Consider the following 19,335-nt stretch of genomic DNA (forward strand, 5'->3'; position numbering starts at 1 on the left):
TATTTACCCAAGGAAATTTAAGTCTAGGACATTTAAAAGACATTCTACATATGTTTGTAACATTTTATTGGAATAAAGCCAAAAACTAGAACCAACATGAATGTCCATGAACAAGTGGATGGGAACAACCTACAGTATATGAATACAATGGAATTCTACACAGCAATAAAAAAATGAACTGTTGATCCACACTATATCATGAATAAATCTCCAAATCGTTATGCTAGTAAAAGAAGCCAAGAGTTTCATGTAAAACTCAAGAAGATACAAATTAATTGACAGTGACGGAACACAGATCAGTGGTTACCTGGAGACAGGATGAAGAGAAGGAACGGAAAATGATTACCAAGGGGAATGAGGAAACTTTGGTGGTGGTGGATATGTTTATTATCTTAATTGCAGTGATGGCTTCACAGGTATGCATGTATGTTTATACATACATATGTAAAAACTTTTCAAATTTTATATATATATATATATATATATATATATATATATATATATATATATATGTGAAAGTGAAAGGTGAAACTGAAAGTCTCTCAGTCTTGTCCGACTCTTTGCAACCCCATGGACTATACAGTCCATGGAATTCTCCCGGATAGAATACTGGAGTGGGTAGCCTTTCCCTTCTCCAGGGGATCTTCCCAACCCAGGGATTGAACCCCGGACTCCCACATTGCAGGTGGATTCTTTACCAGCTGAGCCACAAGGGAAGCACAAGAATACTGGAGTGGGTAGCCTATCCCTTCTCCAGTGGATCTTCCTGACCGAGGAATCCAACTGGAACCTCCTGCGCTGCAGACAGATTCTTTACCAACTGAGCTACTAGGGAAGCTGGTAGTTACATGTATATATATATATATACACACACACTTTATTGTTGTTGTTTAGTCGCTAAGTCATGTGTGACTCCTTTGAGACCCCATGGATTGTAGCTCCCCAGGTTCCTCTGTCCATGGAATTTTCAGGCAAGAACAATGGAGTGGGTTGCCATTTCCTTCTCTATATACATACTTTATATCTGTGCAGCTTATCATATGTCAGTGTAGAATTGGGAATAAAAGCCTAACTGGGCGTGGGCTGTGAGAAAACAGAAAGAAGTGGAGAAAGTGAATATAGATATTGCTTTCAAAGAGTCGTTTTTTAAAGGGAAGCAGAAAAATAGTGGAGAAGTCAGAGAATAAAAACAAAATTTTATATGGAAGAAGTATACCATGGAGGAATATATATAGCATCATTCAGTTTACACAAAGTTAAAGACAAACTTGAAAATACACTATACAGGGATGTATTTACATATATTAAAATCATAACTCAGTGAAAATGAATGATAAATACATAATTCAGAATAGTGGCTAACCTTAGAGAAGCAGAAGGAGCATGCATGGGAGAGAACCGTATAGGGGCTTCAAAATTGTTAGTAATGTCATTTTTGTAAGCTAATGATACTTATACACACTTCCCAGGTTGCTCAGGGATAAAGAATTTACCTGCCAGGCAGAAGACATGGGCTCAGTCCCTTGGTTGGGAAGATCCACTGGAGAAGGAAATGGCAACCTACTCCAATATTCTTGCCTGTGAAATCTCATGGACAGAGGATCCTGGTGGGCTACAGCCCGTGGGGTCGCAAAAGAGTCAAACACGACTTCACAACTAAACAACAACAATGATATTTTATACTGATGTGCAGGGTCAAAATATGGAAGCTTTCTGGTCAAATTTTAAGAAATGACCCTCTTACTTTAATTGATGCCAAAGAGAGTGGACTTAAGCAGAAAGGTAACCCATGGACGCTGGTGGCCTTATAAATTTGAAATCATACCCCTTACTAATGAACACTGTATTCAATAAGCTGTGGCTCTTCTTGCCTACAGGCCAAATTGGGCCTGGAGTTTTCTATATCCTGTCATTCCAGATACAAATTTTACTCTTCCCCAAATCTAATTCCTAATGTCTTTTCTGACATTCTCTTTTACCAATGGTATATCACAATGTTTGCTGTTTCTAAATCACACTTTATATAACTGTATTATGAGAATTTTTTTGTTGCTAACTCACTGAATATGATCATTTCCTCTTCTACCTAGTGGTTCTATATTGATACTTAAGGAGTTCCAGATAAATATTGGTTGTTTTGAGTCTTCACACAGAGGGAAAGAAATTTGAAAGAGAAACAATAAAAAGCAAACGGCATCATCATCATCAGTCAACCACAAAGGAAATACTTTCAGGGGGCTTGTTGGTCCAGTCTATCCCAGGAGATGTTCTAAAGAGACGAGCATCACAAATACCTGTATTTGGTTATCCACCAGGACGGCCACATTTAAAGATATGCTTATTTAGGATATGATAGTAATCTGCCAAATGGGATTTTTTGGAAAATGTCTCATGTATGGATTAAATTAAATACATCTTGAGTTGTGTGTCTATCATGGTGAACTATGAAGAACCACAATATAGGCTAGCTAAATCTGTTCAGAGAATGACAGGTGAGCCACAGACTGGGAGAAAATATTTGCCAATCACATATTTGATAAGAAACATGTATTCAGAATGTATAAAGAACTCTCAAAACTCAATAATACAAGCCCAAACCATCCAATTTTTAAAAACTGGGGCAAAAGATTGGAACACATTTCACTGAAGATGAGAGTTGACCCTTGAATGAGTTTGAATTGTGTGGGTCCACTTAACGTGGGTTTTTTTTTCAATAATAAGTACTACGATACTACATGATTCAAGGTTGGTCCACAAATGTGGTTCAGTTCAGTTGAGTCGCTCAGTCATGTCTGACTTGAGAGCCGTGAACCTCAGCACGCCAGGCCTCCCTGTCCATCACCAACTCCCGGAGTCCACCCAAACCCATGTCCATTGAGTCAGTGATGCCATCCAACCATCTCATCCTCTGGCATCCCCTTCTCCTCCTGCCCCCAATCCCTCCCAGCATCAGGGTCTTTTCCAATGAGTCAGCTCTTTGCATCAGGTGGCCAAAGTATTGGAGTTTCAGCTTCAACATCAGTCCTTTCAGTGAACACCTAGGACTGATCTCCTTTAGGATGGACTGGTTGGATCTCCCTGCAGTTCAAGGGACTCTCAAGAGTCTTCACCAACACAGATCAAAAGCATCAATTCTTCGGCTTTCAGCTTTCTTCACAGTCCAACTCTCACATCCATACATGACCACTGGAAAAACCATAGCCTTGACTAGACGGACCTCTGTTGGCATAGTAATGTCTCTGCTTTTTAATATGCTGTCTAGGTTGGTCATAACTTTCCTTCCACGAAATAAGCATCTTTTAATTTCATGGCTGCAATCACCATCTGCAGTGATTTTGGAGCCCAGAAAAGTAAAGTCAGCCACTGTTTCCACTGTTTCCCCATCTATTTGCCATGAAGTGATGGGACCAGATGCCATGATCTTCGTTTTCTGAATGTTGAGCTTTAAGCCAACTTTTTCACTCTCCTCTTTCACTTTCTAAGAGGCTCTTTAGTTCTTCTTCACTTTCTCCCATAAGGGTGGTATCATCTACATATCTGAGGTTATTGATATTTCTCCCAGCAATGTTGATTCTAGCTTGTGCTTCCTCCAGCCCAGCACTTCTCATGATGTACTCTGCATAGAAGTTAAATAAGCACAGTGACAATATACAGCCTCGACGTACTCCTTTTCCTATTTGGAAACAGTCTGTTGTTCCATGTCCAGTTCTAACTGTTGCTCCTGACCTGCATACAGATTTCTCAAGAGGCAGGTCAGGTGGTCTGGTATGCCCATCTCTTTCAGAATTTTCCACAGTTTATTGTGATCCACACAGTCAAAGGCTTTGGCATAGTCAAGAAAGCAGAAATAGATGTTTTTCTGGAACTCTCTTGCTTTTTCCATGATCCAGCGGATGTTGGCAATTTGATCTTTGGTTCCTCTGTCTTTTCTAAAGCCAGCTTGAACATCTGGAAGTTCACGGTTCATGTATCGCTGAAGCCTGGCTTGGAGAATTTTGAGCGTTACTTTACTAGCGTGTGAGATGAGTGCAATTGTGTAGTAGTTTGAGCATTCTTTGGCATTGCCTTTCTTTGGGATTAGAATGAAAACTGACCTTTTCCAGTTCTGTGGCCACTGGTGAGTTTTCCAAATTTGCTGGCATATTGAGTGCAGCACTTTCACAGCATCATCTTTCAGGATTTGAAATAGCTCAACTGGAATGCCATCACCTCCACTAGCTTTGTTCATAGTGATGCTTTCTAAGGCCCACTTGACTTTCCATTCCAGGATGTCTGGCTCTAGGTGAGTGATCACACCATCGTGATTATCTGGGTTGTGAAGCTCCTTTTTGTACAGTTCTTCTGTGTATTCTTGCCACCTCTTAATATCTTCTGCTTCTGTTCGGTCCATACCATTTCTTTCCTTTATTGAGCCCATCTTTGCATGAAATGTTCCCTTGGCATCTCTAATTTTCGTGACAAGATCAAAGAGGAACCCCGGATACAGAGCACTAACTATAAGGTATATGTGGATTGTGGACTGTGCTGAGGACCCGCCTCAACCCCTGAATTATTCAAGGGTCAACTGTACATGAAAGGGAACTAAGCACATGAAAAGGTGTTCAACATCAACAATCATTAGAGAAATGCAAATTAAAACCATGAGACATTACCCACTTACTAGAATGTCTGAAAGAAAAAAAAAACTGACAAGGATTCTCACGAAATACACAGTAACACAGTCATGTTGGAAACAGTTGGCAGCTGTTTTGGCAGCTGTAAAGTTAAACATACAGTTACCACATAACCTGGCAAATGCATTCTTAGATATTACCCAAGTGGAATGAACTTATGTTCACACAAAACCCCAGATATGTTTGCAGCAGCCCATGTCATTCCATTTGTATAACATTCTGGAAAAGGTAAACTATAACGATACAAAACATGCCCCTATTTCCAGGAGCTGGTGTGTCTCCTTAAGAAGAGAAGTTAAATCTCGTTAAGAAGAAAAGTTAAGGGACATGAGGGACATTCTGGGAGTAAGTGAACTGTTCCAAACCTTGATTATAATAGTGGCTATACAATTGCATGCATTTGTGGAAATTCATGGCATTATACACTAAAAGGGTGAACTTTCCTGTTTGTAAATTACAGTTTAATAAAATGAACAAAAAACAAACAGTACCACTGTGCTAAAGCACAGTCCCAGAGCCCTCTGTTCTGTTAGCCATTAGTCTTTTAGTTACTGGATTATGGGGAAATCTTAGGGGAAGGGCAAATACAGCAGCGGGGGGCCGCAAGAGCTTTTAATTCAATGGCTATTCATTAACTTGCGCAGAGACACTTCAATACTGTCAATGAATTAACAACCAGTATGGGTACAATAAAGCAAAGCAGCTGCACAATGGCCTGTCAATGGTGTCAACATTTATATGAAATTTTCCTCCAATGTTTTCCTTTATCCCTCATACTTTCAAAACCTCTGTTGACTCTATATGATCATATAAGAGTCTATAGCAGCACAACTGTGATTTTGTATGAGTATTTCTGTGTGTTAAACGGGCATTACTCTTATGAACCATTTTGTAAAGAAGAGGAAATAAATTTAAAATTTATTTTATAATTACTCTGTTTCTTAATATGGAGAAAATTCAGATGAGAGGACCATATCCAAAATGCTGTTATGCAGCATGGCCACTAAGTCTGGAAACACAGGCTGACACATAATAAATGATTCTTTTGATGACATACAATACATGGTAGGATGATTAATTTTTGTATCAATTTGGCTAGGCCAGGGCATCCAGATATTTGGTCAAACACCAGTTCAGATGTTTCTGTAAACATATTTTAAAGATGGGATCAACAATTAAATCAGCAGATTTTTGAATAAAGCTGATTACCCTCTGTAATGTTGAGCGGGCTTGTCTAATCAGTTAAAGACCTTTACGAGGAAAAGACTGAGTGCTCAAGGAGAAATTCTGCCTCCAGACTGTCTTTAAACTCAAGCTGCCATATCAGCTCTTCTTTGGGTCTCTAACATGCTCTGCAAACTTCAGACTTGCCAGTGCCCACATCATATGAGCCAATTCTGTAAAATAAACCAATCTCCTTCTCCTTTCCCTCTCAGTGTCCATCACCCCACCTACACACACACCACACACACACGTACACACACACAGTCTCTCTCTTTCTACTGGTTCTGTTGCTATGGAGAAGCCTGATACTCATGGTAAAGCATATTGTTTTCAAACTTTATAGCCATACTTTAGTATGAGACTACTGAGAAAAACCATAGAACAATAAAAACAGGATAAAAAGCAAGCAAGTGATTCATGAATAATTACTTCATACTGTTATTGCCTTAACAGCTGCTGCTCCTTAACCTTACAACTGTTGATTAAACTCTACAAGGACACTGTCCAAAGAATGTAACAATAACAAAGGTTTAGAAAACTGAAAGCCATATTTGTCCTAATGCTAGAAAGATAGGTTTCTGACAGAAACCTCTGAAAAGACTCACATGAACAAGTAAGTGGATCCTCATTTCACATACCATCTAATTTCCCTTTGACAATTTTTTAAGCACAAGTTCCTATTCTTCACCACTGGCTACAAACAGCTAATTAAACTCATTTTACGAAACTTCTATTACATGCCTTCTCTGGTTAACCCTGGAGAAGAGGGGCAGCTCTGCAGAATGCAGGCTGTGAGGGAGGAATTCACACGAGCAGGCGTCCTTCTGCTGGTCCTGGCCAACCAACCGCGACCTCATCAGAGACTCCACTACATGGAGTGACGTAGGAAAAGAAAGGGATTCTTCACCCTTGCTTTTAGGAAGCTAGTAAAGAAGCTCAAACATACAGAGGTGATTTTAGACCAAGGAAAAGAGGGAGACAGTGTATACAGTGCAGTGGTTACGTGTGGACAATAAAGTAGATGGTAACTCTACTGCCAACTAGCTTTGTGACCTGGGACACCTTGCTTAATCTTTCTGAGCTCCACTTTCTTAATTTCTAAGACAGGGATGATATTACAAGGGTTGCTGGGAGGATTATGCGCAATACACAGATAAATCTATGAGTATAGGACCTGGTACACAGTAAGGTAGAAATACTTATAGCTGTGCTTTCTTCTTATTATAATAAGTGATTCTGGGGAGTAATATACATGCTGTGATGGTTTTCATATTAATTTGGCTTGACCACGGTACCCAGACCTTTAGTCAAATGCTAGCCTCAATGTTGCTCTTAAGGATTCTCTATTGAAACCTAAGATTAACATGATGATAATTCTAGGGAAAGGGAACAGGGATTTGGCTCTTTCGGCTCTGTGAGTGCACAGGGCAGACAGGGCTATACAAATAGTTACAGTGGCTAGAGAGTCATGTCTATGGAAGAGTATAGCAAATGGGAGAGGAGGCAGGAAAGGTACCTTTCTTGAAAGTTAGTGCTGCTCATCTCAGTAAGAAGTCATCGTGAAATAGTAAAGAGAGATGGAAGCTCCATGATGTGTTCAGTTCACAATAGCATGAAATAACTATTAAGTGGCAATTATTAGGCTTTGGTAACTTTAATTTCTAACTCAATAGTTTTTATTATTTTAGAATGAATGCTGAGGTGGTTACAAAAAAGATTAGATTCAGATCCTTAAGTGGGTTGGTTATTATAATGAGTTGGTGATCCAGTGGCTAAGATTCCACGTTTCAATGCAGGGAGCCCGGGTTCGATCCGTGGTCAGGGAACTAGATCCCACATGCTACAACTAAGACCCAAGACAGTTAAATAAATAAAGAAATGCTTTAAAAACTGAATTGAAATCGGTTACAAATGTCAGGACCCTTGGCTTAGTTACACAGACAATTTATAACAATGATCACAATTCCTTTTCAATTCAATGTTTTCACAGCTGCCATTCAACATGTAAACCTAAACAAGATAAATGAATACTAGCATAATTTTGCCACTAAGATTATGCTCCAAAACATGTATGTGATTTAGCAAATTAACTCATATGCATTTTCAAATTATCACTCCACCGACCAAAGTGTTGAGAGTAAAGAGTTAGTTTAAATCCCCTAACTAAAAGAACCCAAATGACTGAATTGTATACTTCGGAAAATATACTGTCATCCACATGCTCATTATTGAGGGAACTGATACCAGATTAACCCCTTTTAGCAAAAAAAAAAAAAAAGCTAAAAGGAAAGGGGAGAAGTGAATATGGGGAAGGAAAGAAGCTATGCCACCCTGATAGAATAAGCCTTGATTTGGATAAAGCATCTGTCCTCTTGGCACAGTCTCTTCAAGACTTAGTTTTGTTCCATCTGGGAACACATTTATTTGACTTTCATTTTTGAAGGATATTTTTGCTGGTTGCTAGGTTGACTGTTTTTTTCTTTGGCACTTTAAAAATATCATTCTACTGTTTCCTGGCCTTCAAAATTTGAAGGCAACAGTCTTTTGAGTTATTTCTTCGTATGTAGTTTGTCACTTTTCTCTGGTTGGTTTCAAGATTTTCTTTTTATGTTTGGTTTTCAGCAGCTTTGCCTGGGTATGGTTTATTTTTGTAATCTATATTGCTTAGAGTTCACTTAGTTTCTTGAAAATGTAAATTTATATGTTTAATCATATTTGGCAAGTTTTTGGACAATATTCGTTCAAACAACTTTGTTGTTATTTCTGCCCCATTTCCTCTCAGGTTTTTACACTGTCTGTCAGTTTCCCAGCGATGCTGTAGTTCATGCTTGTCTTCAATCTTCTCTCGTGTTCTGCAGATCGAATCTTTTCTATTGATCTACCTTCCAAGTTCACTGACTTTTCCTCTTATACCATTCCGTGTTAAGCTCACCAAGTAAAGTTTTTACTTTCCTTGACACTAGGTCATATTTTCTTTATTCTTCAAATGTTATGCAATTTTAGATTGCACCCTGGACATCTGGAAAGTTATATTGTGGATACTCTGAATTCTGTTAAATTCTTCTAAATCTTAGAAGGAATTTCAGTAATTTTTAAATAAGCAATTAATAATTGCATTGGAATCGAAGTGCAAACTCTTGAGTGATAGCTCAAATTGTACCTCAGTTTTGTTACTTTTTTTCAATCTGTAGTTAGGCTGCTTTGTGCCTGTCCCATGGAGGTGTGATTCAAGTATCTAATATTGCTTGTTTTGGGTATGTAGGCAGCCCCTACACAAAAATGCACTGTAATCCAAAGGATATTTTCTAGTACCTTGATTTAACTCAGAATTCGGAAGGCATCAGACAACTCTGTTATCTTCAGCAGTTATATTAACAAACCATTTAACCTAAGTATTTATCCAACTTGTACCCAAACTCAGCTATAACTGCTTATTTATATAAGAAAAAGCACAGCAGTGACTTGGTTTTCTTTGACTCATACAATCAGACAACTGAGAAAATAAACCCGATACCGGGCCACTTTTGATATAGGTCTGGAATAGGTCTTCTGAGTAGGCAAATGTGCCAATTCCACTTTATAAAATTCTACCATGGGAGAGACTTCTCCTTTGAGGTAAAACGAAAAAGAAATAAAGACATTTATTTCTGTAGTAAGACAAATCCAGACAAAATAACAACCGCATTTTTCTAAGAGACGAGCAAAGAGCATGAGTGCAATCCAGGGTGGCTCCCATGCTCCTCCCCTCCTGGAAGTCTCCTCCACAAGAAACAGGGGTAGCCGGTGTGACCAACAGGATAGAACAGAGAGCCGGTGTGTGGCTTCAGAACCAGGTCATAAACAGCCACTGTGCTATAGATTTTCACTATCTACTTTTCTCTTAGGGTAGTTATCTTTTATATTAGGATAAATATCTAAATGATCTTTTCTACAACTGTTAGCACAGTGCTGACTTGCTACTTAATGTTCAATAATTATTTGGCAAATAAAAAAACATGAAATAAGCAGAAGCTACCTTTATTCATATTTCTATGAATATCAAATATAATTTTATGAGACTTCTGAGAATTCTTGAAACTGTGCAATGTTTGTTAATTGCTATTTTTATACCTTTTTATATGTTTTACACTTGCTTCTCTATTTTCCTTCTGTGATGTGAATTTTATACACATATATACATATCTATCTATCTATCTATATATCTGACTTTTTTATATCATGCCACAGGTCCCTAAAGCTGTACTCATTTTGCTCCAGTTTTCTTTGACTGTTAATCAGAAAAGGGTAAAATGATTGTTTCAGGGAAAGCACAGTACAGCAGGAGCTGGTATGTTCTTTATCCTAGACCAATTCCTGGGCTAGAAGGAGCATGTGATGGTGGTGGAAAACAGTGTGAGATTCTTCGGTTTTCAGCTTAAATACCATCTCCTTGGAAAGAATCAGCGCCAGGTATGTTTAGCTACTGACTGTTCATTTGGATCCCTAGTTAGATTATGAGGTCCACGAAGGCAGGAGGAGCTGAACAGTTTGGCTCCTACACCGTATGGCCACTGCCTAGAGAATAACCAAACAGAGGAGCTGCTCAAAAATATGCACTGAATAAACAACTGAACCACAATCCTCATTCAGAATCAAGAGGTACACTTCCTAGGCCTCCGACACCCTAATGTCCTTTACACAGGTTTACCTTAGAAGCTTGTTCTTCACCTTGCCCCTCTTTTCCCAAACCACCCTTCCTTTGACTTGGAATGGGAGACTCCCTTTCAATATATACAACAGACAAAAGAGATAAAAGAAGGGGGCTCCTTAATTCTGTTGTTAAGACTTTAATAGTTACCATGTATTAGAGTTCGATGGCTGCTGAATAACCGTCGACAGGAGAATGTTGGATCCCACCAAAAAAAGATACCATGCACCCAAGGGCAAAGGAGAAGCCCCAGTAAGATGGTAGGAGGGGCACAACTGCATTAAAATCAAATCTAAGACCCGCCAGAGATGCTTGGAGGGTACCAACAAAACCTGTGCCCACCAGGACCCAAGGAATGGAACAGTGACCTCCACAAGAGACTGAGCCAGACCTGGCTTTGAGTGTTTCAACGCCTCCTAAGGTGGCACGGGTCGGCAGTGACCTGCACGGGGACAGGGGCTCTGGTGCAGCAGGTCTGGGAGGCGTGGCATGTGGCCTAAGTCCTCTTGGAGGAGGTCAATAGCTCCACTATCGAGCTGCCAAGCAGGTGACTCACAAATTGGAGAACAACTATACCAAAGAAGTTCTTCTCGTGTTGCAAAAGTTCTATGGCCCGTAACAGATTGCCCAACCTGGGATCCCACAAAGGGACTGAGAACCCCCAGGAATTTGACTTTGAAGGCCAGCAGAATTTGATTATAGAACTTCCACAGGACTGGGGAAACAGACTCTTGGAGGGCACAACAAAACTTTCTGTGTACCAGGACTCAGGAGAAAGGAGCAGTGACCCCACAAGAGACTGAGCCAGACTTGCCTGTGAGTGTCCAGGAGTCTCTGGCAGAGGTGTGAGTTGACAATGGCCTCCAGCAGGGTCAGGGGCACTGAACACAACAATCCTGGGAGCTGCAGCATGCTGACGTAAGTCCTTTTGAAGAAGGTCGCCATTACCGCCACCATAGTTTGGCCTCAGGCCAAACTATAGGGAGAGAACACAGCCCCACTCATCAGCAGAAAATTGGGTTAAAGATGTACTGAGCATGGCCTGTGCCACCAGAGCAAGACCTACTTTTCCCCACAGCCAATCCCTCCCATCGAGAAGCTTCTATAAGCCTCTTATCCTCATCCATCAGAGAGCAGACAGAATGAAAACCACAATCACAGAAAACTAACCAAACTGATCACATGGACCACAGCCTTGACTAACTCAAAGAAACTATGAGCCACGCCATGTAGGGCCACCCAAGATGGACAGATCATGGTGGAGAGTTCTGACAAAATGTGGTCCACTGGAGAAGGGAATGGCAAACCACTTCAGCATTCTTGCCTTGAGAACCCCATGAACAGTATGAAAAGGCAAAAGAGATGACACTGAAAGATGAACTCACCAGGTTGGTAGGTGCCCAATATGCTACTGGAGAAGAGCAGAGAAATAATTCCAGAAGGAATGAAGAGGCTGAGCCAAAGTGGAAACAACACCCAGCTGTGGATGTGATTGGTGGTGAAAGTACAGTCTGATGCTGTAAAGAACACTATTGCATAGGAACCTGGAAGGTTAGGTCCCATTAATCAAGGCAAATTGGAAGTGGTCAAATAGGAGATGGCAAGAGTGAACATTGACATTTTAGTAATCAGTGAGCTAAAAAGGACCAGAATGTATGAATTTAATTTAAACGACCATTATATCTACTACTGTGGGCAAGAATCCCTTAGAATAAATGGAGTAGCCCTCACAGTCAACAAGAGTCCAAAATGCCTGGATGCGCTTGGGTGCAATCTCAAAAATGACACAATGATCTCTGTTTCCAAGATAAACCATTCAATGTCATAGCAATCCAAGTCTATGCTCCAACCACGAATGCCAAAGCAGCTGAAATTGAACTGTTCTATGAAGACATACAAGACCTTCTAGAACTAACACCAAAAAAAGATGTCCTTTTCTTCATATTCTGTTGTTTTCCTCTATTTCTTTGCATTGATTGCTGAAGAAGGCTTTCTTATCTCTTCTTGTTATTCTTTGGAACTCTGCATTCAGATGCATATATCTTTCCTTTTCTCCTTTGCTTTTCGCCTCTCTTCTTTTCACAGCTATTTGTAAGGCCTCCCCAGACAGCCATTTTGCTTTTTTGCATTTCTTTTCCATGGGGATGGTCTTGATCCCTGTCTCCTGTACAATGTCACGAACCTCATTCCATAGTTCATCAGGCACTCTATCTATCAGATCTAGGCCCTTAAATCTATTTCTCACTTTCACTGTATAATCATAAAGGATTTGATTTAGGTTCTATCTGAATAGTCTAGCGGTTTTCTCTACTTTCTTCAATTTGAGTCTGAATTTGGTAATAAGGAGTTCATGATCTGAGCCACAGTCAGCTCCTGGTCTTGTTTTTGTTGACTGCATAGAGCTTCTCCATCTTCTCTGGAAGGAATGATGCTAAAGCTGAAGCTCCAGCACTTTGGCCACCTCATGCGAAGAGCTGACTATTGGAAAAGACTCTGATGCTGGGAGGAATTGGGGGCAGGAGAAGAAGGGGACGACCGAGGATGAGATGGCTGGATGGCATCATGGACTCAATGGACGTGAGTCTGAGTGAACTCCGGGAGATGGTGATGGACAGGGAGGCCTGGTGTGTTGCGATTCATGGGGTCGCAAAGAGTCGGACACGACTGAGCGACTGAACTGAACTGAACTTTCTTCATATGGGACAGGAATGCAAAAATAGGAAGTCAAGAGATACCTGGAGTAACAGGCAAATTTGGCCTTCGAGTACAAAACGAAGCAGGGCAAAGGCTAGAGTTTTGCCGAGAGAATACACTGGTCATAGCAAACACTCTCTTCCAACAACACAAGAGATTATTCTACACATGGACATCACCAGATACTGAAATACCAGTATTTGGTCAATACAGAAACCAGATTGATTATATTCTTTGTAGCTGAAGACATAGAAGCTCTATACAGTCAGCAAAAACAAGACCAGAAGCTGACTGTGGCTCAGATCACAAACTCCTTATTGAAAAATTCAGACTTGAATTGAAGAAAATGTGGAAAACTACTAGGCCATTCAGGTATGACCTAAATCAACCCACTTATGATTATACAATGGAAGTGAGGAACAGGGATTAGACCCGATAGAGTGCCTGAAGAACTATGGATGGAAGTTCACAACACTGTACAGGAGGCAGTGATCAAAACCATCCCCAAGAAAAAGAAAGGCAAATGGTTATCTGAGGAGGCCTTACAAATAGCTGAGAAAAGAAGAGAAGCGAACGACAAAGGAGAAAAGGAAGGATGTATCCATCTGAATGTAGAGTTCCAAAGAAGAGCAAGGAGAGATAAGAAAGCCTTCCTCAGTAAACAATGCAAAGAAATAGAGAAAAACAATAGAATAGGAAAGACTAGAGATCTCTTTAAGAAAATTAGAGATACCAAGGGAATATTTCATGCAAAGATGGGCATAATAAAGGACAGAAATGGTATGGACCTAATAGAAGCAGAAGAGATTAAGAAGAGCTGGCAATAATACGCGAAAAACTATACAAAAAAGATTTTAATGACCCAGATATCCACGATGGTGTGATCACTCACCTAGAGCCAGACATCTTGGAGTGCAAAGCCAACTGGGCCTTAGGAAGCATAACTACGAACAAAACTAGTGGAGGTGATGAAAGTCCAGGTGAGCTATTTCAAATCCTAAAATATGATGCTGTGAAAGTACTGTACTCAATATGCCAGCAAATTTGGAAAACTCAGCAGTGGCCACAGGACTAAAGGTCAGTTTTCATTCCAATCCCAAAGAAGGGCAATGTCAAAGAATTTTCAAACTACTACACAACTGCACTCATCTCACATGCTAGCAAAGTAATGCTCAAAATTCTCCAAGCCATTCTCCTTCAACAGTACGTGAACTGAGAACTGCCAGACAATCAAGCTGGTTTTATAAAATATACAAGCAACTCCTGCAGCTCAATTCCAGAAAAATAAACGACCCAATCAAAAAATGGGCCAAAGAACTAAATAGACATTTCTCCAAAGAAGCCATATAGATGGCTAACATACACATGAAAAGATGCTCAACATCACTCGTTATTAGAGAAATGCAAATCAAAACCACAATGAGGTTGTGGTTTCCAGTCAGAATGGCTGCTATCCAAAAGTCTACAAGCAATAAATGCTGGAGAGGGTGTGGAGAAAAGGGAACCCTCTTACACTGTTGGCGGGAATGCAAACTAGTACAGCCACTATGGAGAACAGTATGGAGATTCTTTAAAAACCTGGAAATAGAACTGCCTTATGACCCAGCAATCCCACTGCTGGGCATACACACTGAGGAAATCAGAATTGAAAGAGACACGTGTACCCCAATGTTCATCGCAGCACTGTTTATAATAGCAAGGACATGGAAGCAACCTAGATGTCCATCAGCAGATGAATGAATAAGAAAGGTGTGGTACATATACACAATGGAGCATTACTCAGCCATTAAAAAGAATACATTTGAATCAGTTCTAATGAGGTGGATGAAACTGGAGCCTATTATACAGAGTGAAGTAAGCCAGAAAGAAAAACACCAATACAGTATACTAATGCATATATATGGAATTTAGAAAGATGGTAATGATAACCCTGTATGCGAGACAGCAAAAGAGACACAGATGTATAGAACAGTCTTTTGGACTCTGTGGGAGAGGGAGAGGGTGGGATGATTTGGGAGAATGGCATTGAAACATGTATAATATCATATAAGAAACGAATCGCCAGTCCAGGTTTGATGCAGGATACAGGATGCTTGGGGCTGGTGCACTGGGATGACCCAGAGGGATGGTATGGGGAGAGAGGTTGGGGGGGGGGTTCAGGATTGGGAACACGTGTACACCCGTGGTAGATTCATGTTGATGTATGGCAAAACCAATACAATATTGTAAAGTAAAAATAAAATAAAATCTGAAAAAACAAAAGGCAGAGGAACCAGACAGAGATCAAATTACCAACATCTGTTGGATCACAGAAAAAGCAAGAGAATTCCAGAAAAAACATCTACTTCTGCTTCACCGACTACAGTAAAGCCTTTGACTGTGTGGATCACAACAAACTGTGGAAAATTCTTCAAGTGATGGGAATACTAGACCACTTTACAAAGCTGCCTCATGTGAAACCTGTATGCAGGTCAAGAAGCAACAGTTAGAACCGGACATGGAACAATAGACTGGTTCCAAATTGGGAAAGGAGTACATCAAGGCTGTATATCATCACCTTGCTTATTTCACTTTGCAGACTACATCATGAGAAACGCTGGGCTGGGTGATGCACATGCTGGAATCAATATTCCTGAGAGAAATATCAATAACTTCAGATATACAGATAGCAGCATTCTTATGGCAGAAAGAGAAGAGGAACTAAAGAACCTTTTGATGAAGGTGAAAGAAGAGAGTGAAAAAGCTGGCTTAAAACTCAACATTCAAAAACCAAAGACCATGGCATCCAGTCCCATCACTTCATGGCAAATAGATGGGGAAACAGTGGAAACAGTGACAAACTTTATTTTCTTGGGCTCCAAAATCACAGCCAATGGTGACTGCAGCCGTGAAATTAAGACGCTTGTTCCTTGGAAGAAAAGCTATGACAAACTCAGAGAGCATATTAAAAAGCAGAGACATTACTTTGTCAACAAAGGTCCGTCTAGTCAAAGGTTTGGTTTTTCCAGTAGTCATGTATGGATATGAGAGTTGGACCATAAAGAAAGCTGAGTGACGCAGAATTGATACTTTTGAACTGTGGTGTTGGAGAAGACTCTTGAGAGTCCTTGGACTGCGAGGAGATCAAACCAGTCAATTCTAAAGGAATTCAAACCTGATTATTCATTAGAAGAAATGACGCTGAAACTGAAGCTCCAATACTTTGATACCTGATGCAAAGAGCCGACTCATTAGAAAAGACCCTGATGCTGGGAAAGACTGAAGGCAGGATGAGAAGGGGATGACAGAGGACAAGATGGTTGGATGCGTTCACTGACTCAATGGGCACGAGTTTGAGCAAGCTCCAGAGATGGTGAAGGACAGGGAAGCCTGGTGTGGTGTAGTCCCTGGGGTCACAAAGAGTCAGACACAACTAATCAACTGAACAACATTAGAATTTTGAATACATTTTTGCATAGAAATATTTTATAAGTAAGTATAACTTTCAGGGTGCAAATGGATTAAATGACCATTTAATGAACTGGCTAGGAGTATAACCACCAATACTGCTTCTATACAAAATGCATTCTGAGTTAAACCGATAGATTAAAAATACCTTTTGGATCACATTTTATTGGCACATGGGACTGCCAACACTCCAAAATCCACTAAAATTAGAAAACTGATTGCTTGATAACTTTCCTTTTAATAATTTTATCTTATTATTACTACCAAAGGAATATGCCAATAATAATAAAAAGTGTAGGCTATCTGCTAATAATTGGCATATTTTGCCTTACTCTTTATTTTCTCAAAGATGTGAAGCTCTCATAAAATTCACTAATTGTGCCACAGATGCCAAGTCAACAATGAAAATATATTTTTAAAAAGCACAGGGGTCAGGGGTGGAATTCCCTGGTGGTCCTGTGGTCAGGCCTCAGTGTTCTCTCTGCCATGGGCCCAGGTTCAATCCCTGGTCAGGGAACTAAGATCCTGCAAGTCATACGGTGTGGCCAAAAATTAAAAAGAAATACAAGGAAATATGTATCTCTCAACTCGGCACAAATAGAACCTTGCGGCAGTCAGTAACAGCTATATCTAAACACCAAAAAAACACTTACTCTTTATCTCAAGTAAGAGCTATTCCTTTATTATGGTAGAAATTTTAGATCATATTACAGTGCAGTCTCTGAAGGCTTTGGTGCAGAAAAAACTGCCTTCAGCCTTGGAGCCTGCTTGCATCATTACCTGCATCTTGGTGACTGAGGGTATTCTGCTCACCACTTGGAAAAATTAGGCTATATTATAGATATTTTAAGAACTTCTTAGGATTAATGAGTGAGTAGTAGCACAGCTGAGATATGATCAGCTGCAGAAAAATCACTGAGCTAAAAACTCTACCACATATTCTACTATCTGTTCTTCACAGAAAGTTCTGGAATATATCTCTGGGCTTATATTTCATCAGCCTGCACAGGCACTGAATTCATCTAGGGCTCTTCCAAGATAACAAGTGCATAATTTTTCCTAGGGGAAGGCCACTACTTCTAGGATTACCCTCTCTGGAGCAATCACTGCTCAGGGCCCATCCCCTGGAGCCAGGCCAGCAGGGGAATGGCTGTCTCTATGTACAGGCTTACTGTCATCCCTTTTCTTGCCAGAAATATATAGAGTATGAGTCAAGTTATTCAGGATGTTTGAAATTATAAAGAGAGAGTCAACATGCTGGCTAAGTAGCCTCTGAGGTGTTCCAAGTATCCTGTGGCTGCTTAAGTGAGGAAAGTGAGGCCAGTCAAAAGCTGGACTGGCAGCTGAGCTGTCCCGTATTAAGCCCATGCCACTCTGGGAACCACTTCAGGGTGCTTCTGTCTCACTGCTATAGAAGGAGAAGCTGACATTATCTTTCTAAAAGCCTAACTGAGAAGGAAAGATTAATGCTGTCCTGAAAATAAAAGTTCTTCGTTTCCTATTAACTGAAACATCTGCTTTGGTTGCTGGAATCATGATTTGTACTGAGGGACTATTTCAAATTGTCAAGCTGTAAATATTTTCAATTGGTAAAGTCCCAGTGTAGTAAAATTGTCACTGCAATGGAAGGAAAAGAAAAACTTTTACATTAACACTGATTCCTCCAGTATTTGTGACTGATACTACTGAGTTTATAAAGGTATGCATGAATTAATTTTTCTTTTACCTGGAAAACAACAAATAATTGACCAAATTTATAACTTACTAACTAAACTCAAAGTAAAATATCCTAATTGCTTGTTCAATATTTTTGGTTTCTAAGGATACTTGGTTTAGCATGTTAAATCTCAAAACAAAATTGAACAGGATTATCAAAAGTCATACATCTATTTTTGAGTTTTATCAAGGCTAAGTACTGAAGTAGAAATAAAGCTAGCAAAAGAGCTGAGCATTAGTATAAAATGTGAAATCAGCCTTACCCACTGCACCCGATGACTTTGTTGTACAGAAAGGATGGCAAGCCTTTCAGATGAATGTTGTTATCCACGTACACATATTGAAGTTCTCGAGATCGACCTAAATCTGGGTTAGAAAGCACAGTGCTATGATTCTTATAATATATACCAATATAATGTGAAACATGAAATTTAATAAATAATGTTAGAATAATTCAAAATTTCTACGCTGGAAGAAAAAATGTTGCAGACTGACCTAGGTGTGAAATTAAGTCAGCTGTAATATGAGATTCTACCAGAAAACATGACTATTGAAAAAAATTACTCAACCCACCTGAACTTTTGAGTATTTAAACTGTAAAATGAGAACTGGTAATGGAATATTATCAGATTTCCTTTCCATATAAAAATTCTATGACTTTTAATGAACAACTTCTATTTATTAAGCTTGTTATGAAAGTGTTAGTCCCTCAGTCGTGTCTGACTCTTCACAACCCCAATGGACTATAGGCCACCAGGCTCCTATGTCTGTGGGATTTCCCAGGCAAGAATATTGAAGTCAGTTGCCATTTCCTCCTCCAAGGGATCTTCTTGACCCAGGGATAATAAAAAATTTATATTTACTTATTAAGTTTTTATAGGTCATTTATTTAGT

At 39.8% G+C, this 19,335-nt stretch overlaps 1 protein-coding gene across 4 annotated transcripts in view; it reads right to left on the reverse strand.

Annotated features, from left to right (window-relative positions):
• Window positions 1-19,335, reverse strand: part of LRRC28 (leucine rich repeat containing 28) — a 200,620-nt gene that overhangs the window by 44,128 nt on the left and 137,157 nt on the right. For all 4 annotated transcript variants that reach the window (XM_052659598.1, XM_052659597.1, XM_052659596.1 and 1 more), the window contains one exon: window positions 18,705-18,807. In XM_052659598.1, the coding sequence (XP_052515558.1) occupies window positions 18,705-18,807 (103 nt within the window). The remainder of the gene's footprint in view (window positions 1-18,704; window positions 18,808-19,335) is intronic.

The sequence above is a fragment of the Budorcas taxicolor genome, chromosome 21, assembly GCF_023091745.1.
Source record: "Budorcas taxicolor isolate Tak-1 chromosome 21, Takin1.1, whole genome shotgun sequence".
Taxonomy (NCBI): domain Eukaryota; kingdom Metazoa; phylum Chordata; class Mammalia; order Artiodactyla; family Bovidae; genus Budorcas; species Budorcas taxicolor.